Below are 17,911 nucleotides of genomic sequence, written 5' to 3' on the forward strand. Positions count from 1 at the left end.
TTGCTTGGATGACTGACAGGATGGTGTGCCCTCCATTCACTGAATGAGGATGAGATTGGCAGAAGACAGGAAATTCAGTTGGGGCACGTTGACTTGGGAGATTCTCAGGAGAATCGCCACCTCCAAGTGGAGATGGAGGTGTGGGACTGGGAGTTTCCAGCTTGGAGGTGTAATTGAAGCCATGGGAAGGACCCAGCCATGGGCTGGGTGAGCTCCTCAGAGGGCTGAGGAGAGAACCCAGTGAGCTATTTCTGGGCAGCCCTGCTCCCAGGCGAGCCCCAGGGCTTGACGGCCCGTCCCCTGCTGCCTCATTACCTCTTCACCTGCCCACCCCCAGCTGTGTCTGCACAGTGCCACACGGGAGCCCAGCAGCCAAAGAGTTGGGTTTGACAACCAGCTTGCTCCAGGTCCTGGGTGGTCAAACGGCCCTGGTGCTCTGGAAAGCAGCAGTTCTACATCTTTTTCCAGCCCAAAGGACAAACCAGGACCCTTTCCCTGCAGCCTGAAGTAGTGAGCCAAGAGGTTCCACCGCTGCCTTCAGAAAATGGTCAGCACTTTCTTTCTCCCATCCAGTGTTGCCTGGCCAGAAGTGTCTAGTGGGCAACAGCAGTCTCTTTAGCCTTCCCTAGCCGCTTAAGGCAGTGGTTTCCAGTTAGGTCCCAGCGAGCACACCTTGAAGTTCGTAGGCCTGCGTGCTTTCCATAAATCTGTGCTCATACATCCCTACCCCTTTGCTGGTAACGCCAGTAACAGTTTCTTTTCTCCCCTCCTTTTCCTTCCAACAACTTCCTTCCAAGCTCAGACTTCAGGTAACTCCTGCTACTGTACTGCCACTCTACCTTGCATGTCTCCCTTAGCTGCCATTTATCACCCTCTATTCACTCATTCGGAAACTTGCTGCACAGCTACTGTCTGCCCAGCCCAGTCTAGAGGCCAGAATACAACATAGCACCAGGCAGTTGCAAGGTCATGTGATAGGGAGTCATGGTCATTATCTGTTTATACATCAGCCTCCTCTCCAGCGTCCTTCCTCTCCCTCAGACTTAACCACAGTCTGGCTGTCCATCACAAACACAGCTTCCCCTGGGAGCCGTCCAGTGGAGACTGCTCATTCTCTCCCACCTCAGGAGACCAATAAAGCTAAGTGTCTTTCTGCTCACTTATATCATTTGCAGACCCATGACTGTCTGTCCCTCATGTACTAACCCCTACTCCTTTGAAACTGACCCTGGCTCTGTCATCTACAACCTTTCAGCCACTCCTATTCGTCCATTAAAGGCTGTCACCTGCCCCTTCCTCCACTACCCAGGCCATAGAGATCCCCTGACCATCATTGACTCACTGTCTTACCAATACTCTCAATTCCTTGCCCTGTTGCCCTTCCATTACACCCACTCAGAAAAATCGCAGCCCTGGGTTTGAGCCCTACCTGCCTCTCCCCTTTTGTAATTCAAGGAAAGCTCTAGATCAGATCTGTCTATGGCACCAAAGCCCCTTGGTCTCCTGCTTGCTTGAGCCCTCACATTGCCCAACAGGCATAGCTCCCTGATCTACGCTCTTCATCATTTCTGTCTACCACAGCTTCTTTGTCAGACCTCTAGATTCTTCTCAAACCTCCAGGCTTTCCCCACCCAGCCTTTCTTTTTTGTTAGATGACCTCACTTCCTGTTTCAGCAAGGGAAAAAAGCCAGCAGACAGGCACTCTCTCAGCATCTTACCACTCCACCTGCAGACTTGTTGTCATGAGGGAAGAGTTTACCCCTTCTCCTGCCTAAGGCCTTACAGTCCTTTTCTGCCTCCTCAGTCTAACTTCAGCTTCCTGCTCTGGCTTTGGCCTCTCCTCTGGGCTGTCTCCCAGTGTTTCACTATGCCCAGTACTCTCTCTTTTGAAAGCAAATTGTGCCTTGAGGGTACAGCCTCCCTCCCTCCCTCCCCCCCCCCCCCCCCTTCTGTCTCTCTCTCTCTCTCTCTCTCTCTCTCTCTCTCTCTCTCACCCACCTCACCTCTTTCTCTTTCCTGGCAAATTTCTTGAAAAATGTTACCTGCATTCACTGTCTTTGCACTGTCTTCACAAACTATCCCCCGCCCCCCCACTCCAAGCCACCAGTGACAACTTTGTTGCCAAATCACACTCTCCTGGCCCACCTTCTTTGTCAGCTAGGCAGCATCTCACATTTTGTATTGGTTGTCCTTTTCAAATATTGCTTTCTTTGGCCCTGTCTTCAGCCAGGCGGGGACAGGGAAAGGACAATGGGAATGCCGTGTTCTCCAGATTTCTGACCTTCTCTGATCTCTCTTCTGTCTCCTTTGTGGACTCCTCTTCCTCTCTCTGACCCTCCCCCTAAAGGATATCTTTCTGAGAAAGAGAAGCCATCTAGATAGTGTTGTTCCTGGTTCGTTATGTCCACCTGTTTCCTCCCTGCCCTTCACACTGATATCTGCTGCTACTGGGCACCTCCTCACAAATGTCATACCAGTACTCAAACTGAGCACATCCAAAACTGAGCTTATTATCTTTCTCCAAAGAGGCCTGCTTTTACTTCTTCGTTGTCTGTCTAGTTAATGGCACCACCACCATCTACCCAGTTGCCTGAACCAGAACCCAGGATGCCATTCTGGGAGGAACGCATCATGGTGATTGAGAGCAGCGGGCCTTGGAATCGGACCTCAGTTTGGAACCTGGCTCTGCCACACTTGCTGGATGACCTTGGGCAAATCACTTCACCTCTAAGCCTCAGTTTCTTCATCCACAAAATGAGAATAACAGTAGAACCTAACTCAGATGGTTGCGAGAATGAAATGGAGTGATGCACAGAAAGGTTCGACAAAATGTGTGGTCAGGGAAGCTGCTGCAGCAGCACCAGTGGTTGTCAGTGTCGTTCTTGTAACTCCTCTCATTCTCTCCCCACCTGCCACCAAATCCCAGCCACACTACCTCCCAAATAGCTCAGACCATCCACTTCTCTCTCCACCGTACTACTACTACTTAAAAAGCCTTCAATGGCCGAACATTGCCCTCGGGATCAAACCCAGACTTGAGCATGGCCTGCAGGGCTCTTCAGGATCCAGTCCTTGCTTAGCTTGCCAGCTTTCTTTCTCAGTCTCTCCCCTCTGGCCTTCCTGCCCACCACTCCCTACCGCTCTCCTAAAAGAAATTGGGGCTCCGGCTCTCCCTATGAATGTTTGCATTCTCTAAAGATTGTGTGTGCCCATTTCCCAGTCTTTACACTTGCTCCTCCTCCTGCCTAGAAAGTGCTAGTCTCTGCCCAGGACGATCCCAGTCACCCTCCAGTGCCCAGGGAGATACTGCCTCCTCTGTGGGAAGCACCTCTGATGGCCTGGTCTGGGTTCCCAGAGTATCGATAGTACTTTCTTCCCTGTTACTCAGCATTAAACAGCCTGTTTGCATGTCTGCCTCCCTCAGCAGAATTCTCATGCATAGTAAAATTGCCCAGAGCCCAGCCCAGTGCCTCCTAGTTGATGGTCAAGAAGTGATTGTCAAACAGGATTGAAAGCCATAGGAACTGCAGATCACACCTGGATGTGCTGTCCCAACTCTGCCACTTTCTAGCTATGTAACCTTGGGCCAGTTCCTTATTCGTTCCAAAGTCACATGTCCTCATCTGCAAATTGAGGATAATGTTTGCCAGGGGCCATTGTGAGGGTGAAACGAGATGACATGCAGGAAGGGTCAGGCTCATGGCATGTAACAGAAAGTTTAGTGTTCTGTGCTCTGTCCTCCTCTCACTACCAAGCCGTACGTGGTCCCACATCGCTCCCTCTAACTCGTTTTCAGATTTGAAATCCTCCATAGAACTTCCATTCCTAACAGAAAAAGTTGGCTGGTGCAGGGGAGGAGTGATTCGAAAGGCCTTCCAGTCCTTTGTCCATCCTCATGGCCTTAAACTTCAGGGTACATGGCTGGAAACACTGCTCCAGACTGAGCTGCTTCCTCACATGAGCACCATGGTGCCAAGACACAGCCTTGTCAGCACCCAGGGAAAGGGACACATGCCCCCTCAGATGTCCTCCTAGCAACACCATGAGGAATAGGTAGGTAGTTTTTCTACCGAATTTACAAAGGGGGACAATAAGATTCAGAGAGAGTAAGTGATTTGTCCAAGGTCCCACAGTTGTGGCGCTAGTCAGTTGCAGAGCCATATTTAAAACAGATGGATGCTTGCTGGGGCACAGAGTCACCCTCTTTAAGTTGACTCTGAAGTGGTCGCAAGCCCTCTTTTCTCTCCCCAGTTTCGTTTTCCTGTTTCTCCCCTCCATTCCCACATCAGCTAGAAATACTTGAAATGTGGAAGTCATCTAGCCCCTGGCCCAGCGCCACCATCACCTCCTGCCCGTGGGCTTTTGACATCTGTCTCCCATCTCCCTCTAAAGGCCTGTTGGCCTGCTGGTCACTTGAGGTTGAGCAAAGGAATGGGGTGACTCAGAACCCAAAGACTCTCATTTTTACTCTCCAGAACGAGATCTGTTGACACTAACAGTCCAGCCCCCAAGTTCTCACATAGGTAGAGTGGCTGCTTTTACATCTTGCTGTGGGGCCCCATGTGGCTGCCACTGTATGCCATCAGGCACATTTCAGGCATGGCCTTGATTACTGGAGGCAGCTGAGTGGTGAGTGGCCTTCGTATGGGAACTTCGCCCTCTTCCATAGTGCCCATACACACATTCCTGCCATCCAGAGCAGTCTGACCTACCATGGTGGCCATGGTGGTCTCACAGCCCATCTTCTTAAAGCCCTCGCCCCTCATGATACCACAGCTTTTTTCCCCTACCACCAGCAGAATTGGAGAGAATGCTTCTGTAGCAGCCATCTGCCTCACATGCATCCCCAGTTTTGTCTTCACTCCAGAATTATTCCCCCCTTTTGCAGATGAGTCCACGGAGACTCAGCAAGTGATTGAACTGCTTAAGCTCAAGCCTGGAAGGCAAGGTACAATTAGCTGCATTCCTATCCCTTTGAGTCCTAGTGTCCGTAGGCCCTACGACACCAGGGCTCTGGATGAACAAGCTATAAAAACCCTATCCTTTGTGGGTCTGTCTCCATCCCCAGGACATGCACCTGTCTGATTGCATTTCATCCTCACTCCCACAGGGTGGGTGAGCAGGCCGGGATGGCAACACCCTGCCTCTAGTCAGCCGCAAAGGCGGGCCCTAGGCTGATGTGTCAGGTGTCACACTGTGCCTGGTAGCTGCCTGGCCTCCGCTGAAATTGCGTCTTATGTTGGCAGGAAAAGGAGAAGGCCCACTTGGCAGCAGAAGCTCTAAAGCAGGTGAATCGTAGTGTTTCTGGAAGCCGGGAGCCAAGGCCTGCCAGGGAGAGGCTCTTGGAGTGGCCTGACCAGGAGCTGGATCGAGTAAATAGCTTCCTGAGCAGCCGTCTGCAAGAGATCAAGAACACTGTCAAGGACTCTATCCGTGCCAGCTTCAGTGTATGTGAGCTCGACATGGACAGCAATGGATTCTCTAAGGAGGGTGCTGCTGAGCCAGAGCCCCAGAGCCTATCCCCCTCAAACCTCAATGGTTCCTCAGAGCAACGGCCTGACATTAATCTTGACCTGTCCCCTTTGACTTTGGGCTCCTCTCAGAACCACACGTTACGAGTTCCAGGTGAGCCAGCCCCACCATGGACAGAAATGAGAGGCTCCCACCCACCATGGACAGAGGTGAGGGGGCCCCCTCCTGGTATCATCCCTGAGAATGGGCTAGTGAGGAGACTCAACGCCGTGCCCAACTTGTCCCGGGTGATCTGGGTCAAGACACCCAAGCCAGGCAACCCTAGCCCTGAGGAGCCAGGCCCAAAGGAGGTTCCCAGTTGCAAGCAGGAGCTGCCCGAGCCCGTGGTCTCAGCTGGGAAGCCGCGGAAGGGCAAGAGACAGGGCAGTCAGGCCAAGAAGATCGAGGCAAGCCCAGCCCCACGGTCCCCTGCCAGCCTCGAGGTTCCCAATGCCAAGGGCCAGATCCCCAGCACCAAGCAGCCAGGCAAGGCCACAGAGTCTCTCAAAGTGGGCAGCTGTGCTGAGGCTGGAGAAGGGAGCCGGGGGAGTCAGCCAGGACCAGGCTGGGCTGCTGGCCCCAAAGCTGACGAGAAGGGCAGCTCCTGGCGAAACTGGCCAGGTGAGGCCAAAGCACGGCCTCTGGAGCAAGAGTCTGTGCAGCCCCCAGGCCCAGCAAGGCCACAGAGCTTGCCACAGGGCAAGGGTCGCAGCCGCCGGAGCCGCAACAAGCAGGAGAAGACAGCCGCCTCCTTGGGTGAGTGCACCAGGAATTGAGTGGCTGACCCCCCACCCCCACCCCAGCCAGGCCAGAGGGTGGAGGGTAATCCTTGCGTGTGGGCAGTGCTGCCCTAAGAGCATGACCCCAGAGGCCTGGCCATGGGCACTAAGCCCTCCTGGCTGTGTCTTCCTAGACGATGTGTTCCTGCCCAAGGACATGGATGGGGTGGAGATGGATGAGACTGACCGGGAGGTGGAGTACTTCAAGAGGTAGGTGTGGGGATGCCTTCTCGCCCACCCACACTCAGGCTCTCCCTCAGCCCGACTCCCTCAGAGGGAGAGCCTCTCCAAGCTCTCTCCCACCAGTGTATCTCCTGGAACCCAGGTGGCCACATGGCAGGACAGGGCATCTGGAAAAGTATAAGGGACAGGGAGAAGGAGGCATGTCAGGCCCCAAGAACCAGGGCTTTCTCCAGCTTTATTCACTTTGTTTATTCATTTGCACTTTCTCTGCTCTGCCTGGGCTGAGCTCTAGGGTAGAGGCAAATCAAACACAGCTTAGGTGGAGAGAGAGAGCCATAAACAGTGTTGAGTGCTGTTGGAAGAGTAAGGGTATGGGGCTGTGGGGGAGGCAGCTAGAAGTGGGGCGATAGGCGAAGCTGAAACATAGGCGAGGCCAGGGCAGCCTTCCTAGTAGAGGTGGCAACCAAGCTGAGACCTGAGAAATAAGAACAAGTGGGCAAGGTAAAACAGGGCCTTTGTGACAGCGGAGCTAGTAGGTATAGACGTTTGAAGCTGAAAGCAACATGCAGTACCTAGGGGAACAGAAGGCAACGCAGTGTAGCTGCAGTGAAAATACACTGTGAGGAGCAACCCTGTATCCTGAGGCAGTGTTGGTCTCTTAACACATTGTTCCCTTGGCTTGTGGGCACTCTGTCCAGAAAGCCAGCAGAGCTCACATAACCTGCTAGATCCCAATACCCTGGAACCAAAGGACTGGTACGGAGCTGACTTGGTTTCTTTATTGACCAGGACACACAGGTCTAGAACGGGGGTCTAGCAGTGAGAACCTCTAATTGTGCTTTTTTGGTGTCTCTCAAAACCAATAGGTTCTGTTTGGATTCTGCAAAGCAAACTCGTCAGAAAGTTGCTGTGAACTGGACCAACTTCAGCCTCAAGAAAACCACTCCCAGCACAGTTCAGTGAGGTATGGAGACCCCTAAGTGTTGCACGTACTCCCTCTCCCCAAGTTCTGTCACTTCTGTGCCCCCGCCAGACCATTTCATGCTCTGGGGCACATGGAGTTAGCCTAGCAGCTTGCCAGCCCTGGCCCCTGTACCTCCACGGCAACAGCACCACAAGTTACACTCTCTGAAGATATCCTGGGCCAGACCCTCCTGTGTTCCCTCTTGCCTGTGCTCCTGAAGGATCCTTCCTGCACTGCCATCCTTGGACTATCTCTGCCAGGCCCCTGCTTCCCTTACCATCTGCCTCTCAAGCAGCCGTAGTCCCCAGAGGACTGCCCCCACACCTGACATTATTAGCCTCAGGGTTGAATCTCATTTGCCTGGCCTGGTAGGCTACCAGGATGCTTCCCAGCTAAAACCATACAAGAAGGGGCCAGCCCCAAAGGACCAGTGAGAAGGCAGATGAGGTAGACCAAGACTTTGGAGAGGTCATTTAGGCATGGAGGAGTTGGTGAGCACTCTCCACAAATATGACAAGCTCCATGAAGAAATGATAGCTGGGCTGCCTCCTGAAGAAGAGATCTGGCCCTGAGCTGGGCTCTGGCCTCCTCTCCGAGCCACCTACACTGGTCCTTTGTCTGAAATACTGACATATATATTTTTTTAATGTTTTATTTATTTTTGAGAGAAAGAGAGTGAGGAAGGGCAGAGAGGGAGGAAGATAGAGCATCTGAAGCAGGCTCTGCACTGACAGCAGCAAGCCTGATATGGGGCTTGAACTCAACGAACTACAAGATCATGACCTGAGCTGAAGTCGAATGCTCAACCGACTAAGCCACCCAGGTGCCCCTGCAATACTAACATATCAGATGATGTTCTGGACTGCAAATAGAAGACCAAGAAGGGCTGAGAACCATAGTGTAGGAGAGAAGGCTGGCTGGCAGACAGGCCTTGGTGCTGGGTTTGCAGCCTAATGGCTGTGCAGTGCCCTGTCTTAACTTCATGCTCTGTCCCTGGGATCGGGCCTTTTCTGGCTGGCAATCACACAACTTGCCCTTAAGGCAACAGGAAACTGAGGCAGGTAGGCTGAACTCAGGGACCCCTGGGAGGGTGTCCTCACCTGTACTTCTCCTCTTTTCAGTGCCAGGAACACGCCTCTCTGGGCCAGGGCAGCAGACTTCCTGGACCCTCAGCTGAGTCCCTTTGTCATTTTTTGGGTCAGGATTCCCCACCCTTGATGCTGGCTTCAGCTCCCCAGGAACAGCCCAGAGAGCCTGAAGCTAGGGCAGTCTTTGAGGCTCGGCTCCCTATGGCACCTCAGGCTGCCCGGAGTCAGGACTGTCTTTAGACTCACCTTAGCCCCTCTCTCTGAAAGGGCTAGGTTCCCTGGTCTTTGGCCAAACTGAAATGTCCACACCCTCAGGAGCTTCTGCCAGGACCAGGGTGCCCTCCTGCCTCTTTTTTCTACCTCCACAGGATCCAGGAGTGACGGGGACCCCAGGCACTTTCATCTTTTGCCTCTTCTGAGAGTAAAAGGGGCACATCTTCTCCCACAGCCCAATGCCCTTGTCAGCCAGGAAACCTCATCCAGCCGTCTTCTCTCAAGGACTCCCTCTTTGGTTGATTTCTTTTCCCAAGACTGGAGATGTTCCCTCCCTGTCCCACTCCCACCATAAGGGCTCTCCACTGCTTTTCCACCCTCCTCAGAGTGGGAGCCCTGAGAGTGCATGAGAAAGCAGTGCTGGCACAGATTCGGGACCTAGCCTGGGCTGTGTACCCAGAGCCTGAGGCAGGAGTCAGGATGCATATGCTGCCTCTCCCCTTCCTGTCAGTAGGAGAGCAAAGACTAGAGGCTGGGCTCTTACCCTACCCTGACTTGGAAAGAGGTGTGACAGGGGAGCTGTCCCCCGGCAGGGTCTTAACTTTCATCCTCTGCTGGAGATAATCAAGGAAGTCTATTCAAGATTTTCAGCCCAGGGAGTAAAAATAGCAGGCAGTTGTTCCTACCCATGGGGACCCATGGAAACCCAGAGCCAACATGGGGAGGCTAAGTCAAAGTTCTCACTCACGGTGCAGCCATGCTCCTGTTTTCTCAGCCCCTGCCGGGTCAAGCTTCTTCAGGGTGTCCTGAGACCCCAACTGCCAGCTGAAGGTCTACAGTTTCTTCCTCCACATCCCTATCCACCTGCCCAAGATCCTCCCTGCTCCTCGCCATCCTGGACCAACCAAAAGTTGAATGGACGCTGTGCCGTGCTGGGGCCCCTCAGGACCTCCGCAGAGCCGCTTCCTGGTGCTACGCAGCCTCCTCACTCAGAGCCCGGGGGCTGAACTGGCTTGTGGGCTGGGGGCTGATGGTACTGCTGGCCCAACACTGCTCTCTTTGTGTTTGGTTTTGTTTTTGTTCTTGTTTTTCAATTCTTTACTTTTGATACTGTGAAGATCTTTCCTCCCGAAAGATAAAGCAACATTTGGACACAGAGTCTGTGTGTTGGTGGTTTGCTGGTCTGGGACGGGGGTGAGGTGAGGAATGTACTCAGAAGCATGGGCTCTGCCTTAGTCATTAACCTCATTGAGCACATACTATGTGTCAGCAGTTCAGTAATTTCCTCTTAATTCTTACAGCAGTTCTAAATGGGACTGTTATCCCAATTTATAGATGAGGAAACTAAAGCTAAGATGGGCAAGTGACTTCAGTGCACTCAGTCTGGCTGACTAGGATTAGAGCATAGGCCTGTATAACAGCAGCATCTGTGCTCTTTTCTCCTGTTGGGAGGACTCTGGTATGTAAACTTGAGCAGCTGTTTCCCCATACTGTGTTTGTTTCCCCCTCTGCAAAACCAGTGAGTTGGAGGAGTGAGACTCGATCTCTTTGCAACTGATGTGAGATGGAGTCTGGGAAAGGCTTACGGCCTTTATGGACTGTACACCTGTAACCTGGGTGATTCACATTGTCAGGAGAAGTGGAGTAAATGAAGTTCCTATAAATTGGATCTGACTTTCCAATGGGAATGAGACCTGTAACCTAAGTACTGGATTGTAGAGGATAATGAACCCTTCTGTAAAGTAAAGCAAACTACCTCATTCCTACCCCCCCCCACAGTAAATCTGGTTCTTAAATTCAGATTTTAATATAATAGGTTTGTTAAACAATGCTTTCTCGTACACACTTGTGTTTCCAACTCCTTGCCCCCAATGTCATCTTCTCTCTAAAACTGACACTTAACTTGAGCTTGTGTGGGAAGCAGTGGAGGCTGTGGCCACTCAGTCACTAAGAGCCCTTTATGGAGAGGTGGGAGCAGGATCAGAAACTGTTCCCTCCCCCTTCTCTTCCTCCCAGGTCGAATCCCACCACGGGCTGTCAGTGCCAGTTTCCTCTTCTAAAGATGTTAAAAAGCATCACTCACAGGCTCACAATTCCTGGTCCCTGGACTTTCCTAATCTCCAAGAAAGTATGCAAACTCCCCTGTGAAACCTGTCTGTATATGTATTACCTTTGTTCTTCTTTCCTTTCAACTCTTGCACCAGGCTCCTGTGCTGCAACTAAACTGGCATAATTATCTAAAATTCTGCTTCATCATTCAAAAATTGCAGGTCTGATCAAGGAGCTGCTTTACCTACAGAGAAAAACCTGTGGGTGGCATTCAGAGGCTTCCACATCCAGCCCCCACCTCCCAGCACTTCACTCCAGCAATACCAGATGACCTCAGTCTTCATCTAGGCCTGGCACTCTCAGGTCTCCCAACTTTTGCTCACACATTTCCTTTTTCCTAAATTACCTTTCCTTTATCATTTCCTGCTTATCCTTCACATTCAAGCTGAAAGGCTATTTTACAATGAGAATCAATTTGCCCTGCCTTGTGATGCTTCCAGAAAGTACTACCTTATCTGTCTTAAAATATTTCTCCTGAATATCAAGATCCATTATATTTCTGTCTCAACTAATCCATAAACTCACAAGTCAGGTTTGTGTCTTCATCTTTCATTTGCTTCAGCACTGTGCACAATACCCAGCACGTGCTCATGTTAAATACATAATAGTACTGACCCATCACTCCTCTTCAAAAGTCACCAGTGGGCTTGCCTGGGTGGCTCAGTTGGTTGAGCCTTGACTCTTGATTTTGGCTCAGGCGATGTTCTCCCAGTTGGTGGGATGGAACCCAGAGCTCAGGCTTGGCAATGACACCGCAGAGCCTGCTTGGAATTTTCTCTCCCTCTCTCTCTGCACCTTTCCTGCCCTCACGCTCATTCTTTCTCAAATAAAAGTCCCCAGTGAAGTTGAAGTTACTTTTGACAGGGCCCTGCATGCCCTGGTCCCTGTCTACCTATCCAGCTTTAGCTCTGAACACTCCTATCCCTACAGCAGCCGGCCACGTGACCCGTCTGTTCCTTGAGGAATCTGTGTGCTTGCACAAGGCCAGACCTTCACTCCTGCAGGGCCCTCCATCAGAAGGCTTCTCTCCCTTTCCTCCCCTCCCTGTTCTGAGATTCTACACTTCTCTGGAAGCTCAGATCTAGGTCTCCTCGAAGCCTCTGGTTCCCCAGGCAGTGAGTTACTCTAAGCTCTATCACAGCATTTACAATAATAATAACTTCGTACATAAGTACAGACCCTCAGCGAAAACACTGTCATCAGTATTTTATTTATCCCTCACCACTCTGAACATGTGTTGTCACATAGATAAGGACGCCAGTCACAGCTGCAGTGCAAGTTGATTCGTTACCCGCGCCCCGTGCCCGGGATGCAGTCCCCGGTGGGGTCCCAGCTGGCCCAGTCCCGGAACGTGCCAGATGACGTCAGGCTCTGGGCGAAGCTAGGCCTCCGCTAGGCGGGTCTCTTCTGTATCCCCACTCGTGGGACCTTCCACCAGTCTTCGTTTGAGCGTTTAGCGCATGCTCCAAGTCCTCCAGCGTCCCATAATGCATTGTATGACGCTTCGCCCTCGCCCCTGGCAACAAATGCGCAGCCGCCCAAGGGTACTTTGACGCTGCACTGCCTGACAGGGTCTCGGGAAAGTTTGTCCCTCTGCGCGATCCGGCACTCAGAGGTCGTTGCTAGGTGCCGACCTTCCGCTTCTTCACGTCTGATTGGATCTCACGCAAAAATCGAGGCGGGGTTTTACCGTAGCGCGCCTGCGTACAGCAAAGGATGGAGGACTCGGAACCTGAACGGAAGGTGGGAGCGAGGTAGGGGTCGGTGCGGGTGGCGAGCAGCTGTGAAAGTGGGGGCCTGGGCCTGATTCATGTGTATCTGTAGCGGGTTCGCACAGATGAAGCGACTGCCACAGGAAGCCGCTCCGAGGCGGAGGATGAGGACGACGAAGACTACGTGCCTTACGTGCCTTTGCGACAGCGGCGGCAACTGTTGGTGAGGGCCTCGGGTCGGAAGAGAAATGAGGGTGTGGGAGGGAGGGTGGCATCCAGTGGAGTGAGCTGTCAGTAGTTGGGACCGTGGCCCCCAGGCAAACGAGGGACTGCCAGTCTGATCTGAGGGGTAGGGCACCTCCATGTCGCGTGGCCCAGGACCCTCTCCCAAAAGCCAAGATCCTGACGCAAGCCCCCTGGGCCCGATACTCCGCTTTGTCTTGGGCTTGGCTCTGAGGGGCGCTGGTGGAACCTCAGCTCCAGAAGCTATTGCAACGAAGGCGCAAAGGAGCTGCGGAGGAGGAGCTGCAGGACAGCGGCAGCGAGCCCCGGGGAGATGAGGACGACATCCCTCTGGGCCCACAGTCCAACGTCAGCCTCCTGGATCAGCACCAGCACCTTAAAGAGAAGGCTGAAGGTGTGCTGGGAAGCAGCGGGGAGGCTCAATTTGGTGCACTGCTTTGGCATGTCTCTGACTCTGCTTCTTTTCTCAGCTCGCAAGGAGTCTGCCAAGGAGAAGCAGCTGAAAGAAGAGGAAAAGATCCTGGAGAGTGTGGCAGAGGGCCGAGGTATGGTTGTAGTCAGGCAGGGGGAGAGGTGGACTAAGCCTCCTCCCTAGCCCCAAGCATGTTATATCTGAAGGTCCTTGCCTCTGGGAAGCAAGAGCCATCCCTGAGCCACATCTGTCTCCTCAGCTTTGATGTCGGTGAAGGAAATGGCCAAGGGAATCACATATGACGATCCAATCAAAACCAGGTATGTCTTTCTAGTCTGTGGAAAAGCAGTCATCTTTACTTGGAATGGTATGTGGCTGAGCCTGGCAGGACACCCCAGAGCCAGCTGTGCCTGGGACCTCTCTTGACCCCCACCACCCACTCACAGTTGGACACCTCCCCGTTATGTCCTGAGCATGTCTGAAGAGCGGCATGAGCGCGTGAGGAAGAAGTATCACATCCTGGTGGAAGGAGATGGTATCCCACCACCCATAAAGAGCTTCAAGGAAATGAAATTTCCTGCAGGTACTGGGAACTTTGATGGTCAAACAACTGTGAGCCTGTGTCCCAGCCTCCCCTGAGCTTAGCATCTGCAGCGATGAGTCAGGTAGTGAGAATGGAGGGATTTGAGGAGGGGTTTCTTTAGGTTTGAATTACATTTGCCCTAGTTGTCCCTATTTACTGTCCTCTGCCATTAGGGAGCTTCAGTGGGCAAGTGACATTAGCCTTAAATGGACCTGGGTGCAAATCCTGCCTCCACCAGCCTAGAAGTCTTGGACAAGTCTATTTTTCTCTCTCTCTTTCTCTGGGCCTCATTTGTAACTCAAAGAGGGTAGTGCTAATTTTACAGCTTTGGGGGCCTGATAAAGTATCCATGAGACACAAGGATGATGCTAAAGTTGTTTTCCATAGCCATCCTGAGAGGCCTGAAGAAGAAAGGCATCCACCACCCAACACCCATTCAGATCCAGGGCATCCCCACCATGTGAGTATGGGAGGCCCTGAAGAGGGTGGTGATGGGAAGGAGTAGTCACTAGGTGTCCATCTGGAGACCCATTCCCTGCATTTTACTGAACCTGATCATCAGGCCTGTTCTCTCCCAATAGCCTGTCTGGCCGTGACATGATAGGTATTGCCTTCACGGGTTCAGGCAAGACATTGGTGTTCACATTGCCTGTCATCATGTTCTGCCTGGAACAAGAAAAGAGGTTACCTTTCTCCAAGCGTGAAGGGCCCTATGGACTCATAATCTGTCCCTCAGTAAGTAAGCCAGGCTGGGGGGCAGGGCAGAGACAGGCCTGCCTTCTGGTGCTAACCTCTGCCCCTGTGCCTGCAGCGGGAGCTGGCCCGGCAGACCCACGGCATCCTGGAGTATTATTGCCGCCTGCTACAGGAGGATAGCTCCCCACTCCTGCGCTGCGCTCTCTGCATTGGGGGCATGTCTGTCAAAGAGCAGATGGAAACCATCCGACAGTGAGCATAAGCACCCCCTGGGCCTCCCCAGAACCCCTAGATAAGCCAAAGCGCCCTTTGCTTTAACTACCCCCACATACCCTTACAGAAACCTTCTGTGGACCTAGTCCTCAAGAAGCTTTTTGTCTGATGGTGAGATCAGTTGGGTTGGGACAGAGGGATGTGGTAAGGTACTGTGGGAGCACAACAGATGGAATGGGGACATTTGGGAGGTCAGGGGGTCAGGGCATTCTGGGCAGAAGGCACAGAGGTGGGGGACCCAGGGTTTCCAGGAAGGTCAGAGCCATCCAGTGTGGTCCATCATGGAAGCTGAGGCACTAGGGCAGGGCTGGATCCATGGCCTTTCCACACAGCGTAGTCCCTAGGAGACAATGCCAGATGCCCTGGACCAGGCTCTGGGGTCACAGACCGGCCAGACCCAGACCCTTCTTTCCAAGGCATTCCCAGTCTCAAGGAAGATTCAGATACAGAAAAGATTAATTCAGAATACCAGGAAAGTGAGCCCGTCAACACCTACAAAGGGAGTTACAGGAGCACAGACTAAGGCCTATTTGGAGATTTAGATAAACCCTCCTGGGGGCAAGGGGAGTGAGTGATCTAGAAGGGGGAAGGATATGCAAGCAGAGGTGATTCATGGCTGGGTAGGAGCTCTGGAGCAGAGCAGTGGTCAAGAAAGCTGTAGCCCCTTCCAGGAGAGATGTGTTTTGCAAGTAGGGCAGGGTGGCGGAAGTGATGAGGGGACAGATGAGGAGAGACAGGAAAGAGGCCAGAGGGCAGAATGAGCAGAGTGCCAGCCCTTAGATGCAGGGATGGGCAGGTAGCCCTGACCTCAGGGTCTCTTCTTGATCCCCAGTGGTGTGCATATGATGGTGGCCACCCCTGGGCGCCTCATGGATCTGCTGCAGAAGAAGATGGTCAGCCTAGACATCTGTCGCTACCTGGCTCTGGACGAGGCTGACCGCATGATTGACATGGGTTTCGAGGGCGACATCCGCACCATCTTCTCCTACTTCAAGGTGCCCATGCCTGCCTGGCCAGGGCTTCTGGCCACCCTCCCCAGGATGCCACATTCAACTGTGGCAGGCCCTGAGGCCCTGCACTGCACACCCACTGGCCCTGATTCAGGGGGCTACATCCCAGCTCCTTGGTCTTCCCAGGCCTCCCATTCCCTCATTCCCACCCTACTCTTTCTCAGGGCCAGCGGCAGACCCTACTTTTCAGTGCCACCATGCCTAAGAAGATTCAGAACTTTGCCAAGAGTGCCCTGGTAAAGCCTGTCACGATCAACGTGGGACGTGCCGGAGCCGCCAGCCTGGATGTCATCCAAGTAGGCAGGCACTCCTGATGAGCACACCTTCTAGGGTCTCTTTTGTGAGGGTTGGATCTGCCTAGGCTCCATCAAAGCTGTTGGAGTAGGGTTGAGGGACCACCTTGTGGTCACTGGGGGTTTCATCTAAGCCTCAGCCCTTAGCAGCAGACATTCTTAGGGTGACCAGTCCTTGATGACAATAGGCTTCTGGTCCCCTCCCAGCCAGGATTGGGGGCCCAGGCTCTGTGGCAGGGTCATGGCTGGTGAGCCCATTTGCAGGCCCACCTGACCTGGCCCCTGTGGTGGCAGGAGGTGGAATATGTGAAGGAAGAGGCCAAGATGGTATACCTGCTCGAGTGCCTACAGAAAACACCCCCACCCGTGAGTGCAGCCAGCCAGGCTGACCCTGGACCTCTGGGATGAAGGGGAGAGGGCAGTGAGGGGTAGTATGCTGGAGAAGGTTGGGCATGCCCAGTTGGAGTCAACCCTCATGACTGGAGTTGGTCCTCTGGACAGGTGCTCATCTTTGCGGAGAAGAAGGCAGATGTGGATGCCATCCACGAGTACTTGCTGCTCAAGGGGGTCGAAGCGGTGGCCATCCATGGGGGCAAAGGTCAGAGTAGTACATGCATAGGCATGGATTCTGCTGCTATTGCAGCCCCTCACCTAAACCCTTTCCCTGTCTGGTGAGCCTAGCACTACTTCCCAGACTCCTGCTGTCACTCTGATGGCTCCTGCCTAACCTTCCCCAGACCAGGAGGAACGGACCAAGGCCATCGAGGCATTCCGGGAAGGCAAGAAGGATGTCCTGGTGGCCACAGACGTAGCTTCCAAGGGCTTGGATTTCCCTGCCATCCAGCATGTCATAAATTATGACATGCCTGAGGAGATCGAGAACTACGGTGGGGAGCTTGGGGGTCAGCGGTGCGGGCTAGACCCCAACCCATGGGCAGTGGGCCAGAGGATCTGTTCCCTCTCTCTGCAGTGCATCGTATCGGCCGTACCGGGCGCTCAGGAAACACAGGTATTGCCACGACCTTCATCAACAAGGCCTGTGGTAAGTCTGCCACCAGGGCCACCTCAGCTGTCCCCTGGGTCATCTGCCTGTGGCTACATGGGTCTTGGCTACAGGGCCCAGGGTTGGTCCTGATGGTTCCATCCTTACCTCCACAGATGAGTCGGTGCTGATGGACCTCAAAGCCCTGCTGCTAGAGGCTAAGCAGAAGGTACCACCCGTGCTGCAAGTGCTACACTGTGGAGATGAGTCCATGCTGGACATTGGAGGTGACTGTGGAGCAGGAGTGGGGGCCCAGTGGGAGGTGGGGGGAGACATGACAGGAACACCACAAAACAAGTCTGTGCTGCACATCAGAGGGCAGGGGCAGGAGGTCCTGGGGGAGCCAAGGTCTGGGATATGGAGCCTGGCCTTGCGATCATGCTGACTCTCACCCCCGTGCCCCCAGGAGAGCGTGGCTGTGCCTTCTGTGGTGGCCTGGGCCATCGAATCACGGACTGCCCCAAACTGGAGGCTATGCAGACCAAGCAGGTCAGCAACATTGGCCGCAAGGATTACCTGGCTCACAGCTCCATGGACTTCTAAGCCATCTATCATACCTTGTCTCCAAGAGGCCTCAGTCTCCAGCCACCTCCCACATACACACCAGCCCCTTGGACAAAAAGCCAGCATCCTCGGCCCAGCTGGCCTGGGCTGGGCCAGGCTGGGCCTGGCTGCCTGCTCCCTGTGTCCCCCAGGATTCTATTTTTGTTCCCCTTTACCCCAGTTGTCATTAAAGCACAAGCCTCTCTGGTCTCAGCCCAGCCCTGCCTCTGTGTTTCGTCTTACCTGACCCCTGCCTC

The 17,911-nt window shown here is 53.4% G+C and overlaps 2 protein-coding genes across 14 annotated transcripts in view; both read left to right on the forward strand.

Moving 5' to 3' along the window:
- FAM193B (family with sequence similarity 193 member B) overlaps positions 1-9,896 on the forward strand; it is a 31,492-nt gene extending 21,596 nt beyond the window's left edge. For 12 of the 13 annotated variants that reach the window (XM_049647733.1, XM_049647736.1, XM_049647735.1 and 9 more), the window contains 4 exons: positions 5,247-6,267; positions 6,425-6,500; positions 7,340-7,437; positions 9,514-9,896. In XM_049647733.1, the coding sequence (XP_049503690.1) occupies positions 5,247-6,267; positions 6,425-6,500; positions 7,340-7,436 (1,194 nt within the window). In that variant the 3' untranslated portion in view covers position 7,437; positions 9,514-9,896. The other variant, XM_049647734.1, reaches the window with a different exon arrangement.
- Positions 9,897-12,048: 2,152 nt separating this feature from the next.
- Positions 12,049-17,872, forward strand: DDX41 (DEAD-box helicase 41). Its single transcript, XM_049647746.1, has 17 exons — positions 12,049-12,590; positions 12,672-12,782; positions 13,037-13,196; positions 13,273-13,347; positions 13,474-13,534; positions 13,661-13,797; positions 14,185-14,257; positions 14,379-14,532; positions 14,609-14,745; positions 15,599-15,761; positions 15,941-16,072; positions 16,364-16,435; positions 16,571-16,667; positions 16,807-16,956; positions 17,040-17,111; positions 17,228-17,338; positions 17,518-17,872. The coding sequence occupies exons 1-17, from the start codon at positions 12,564-12,566 to the stop codon at positions 17,652-17,654; spliced, it is 1,869 nt and encodes a 622-aa protein (XP_049503703.1). The 5' UTR covers positions 12,049-12,563; the 3' UTR covers positions 17,655-17,872.
- Positions 17,873-17,911: the final 39 nt, after the last annotated feature.

This window comes from Panthera uncia, assembly GCF_023721935.1.
Source record: "Panthera uncia isolate 11264 chromosome A1 unlocalized genomic scaffold, Puncia_PCG_1.0 HiC_scaffold_17, whole genome shotgun sequence".
NCBI classification, from domain to species: Eukaryota; Metazoa; Chordata; class Mammalia; order Carnivora; family Felidae; genus Panthera; species Panthera uncia.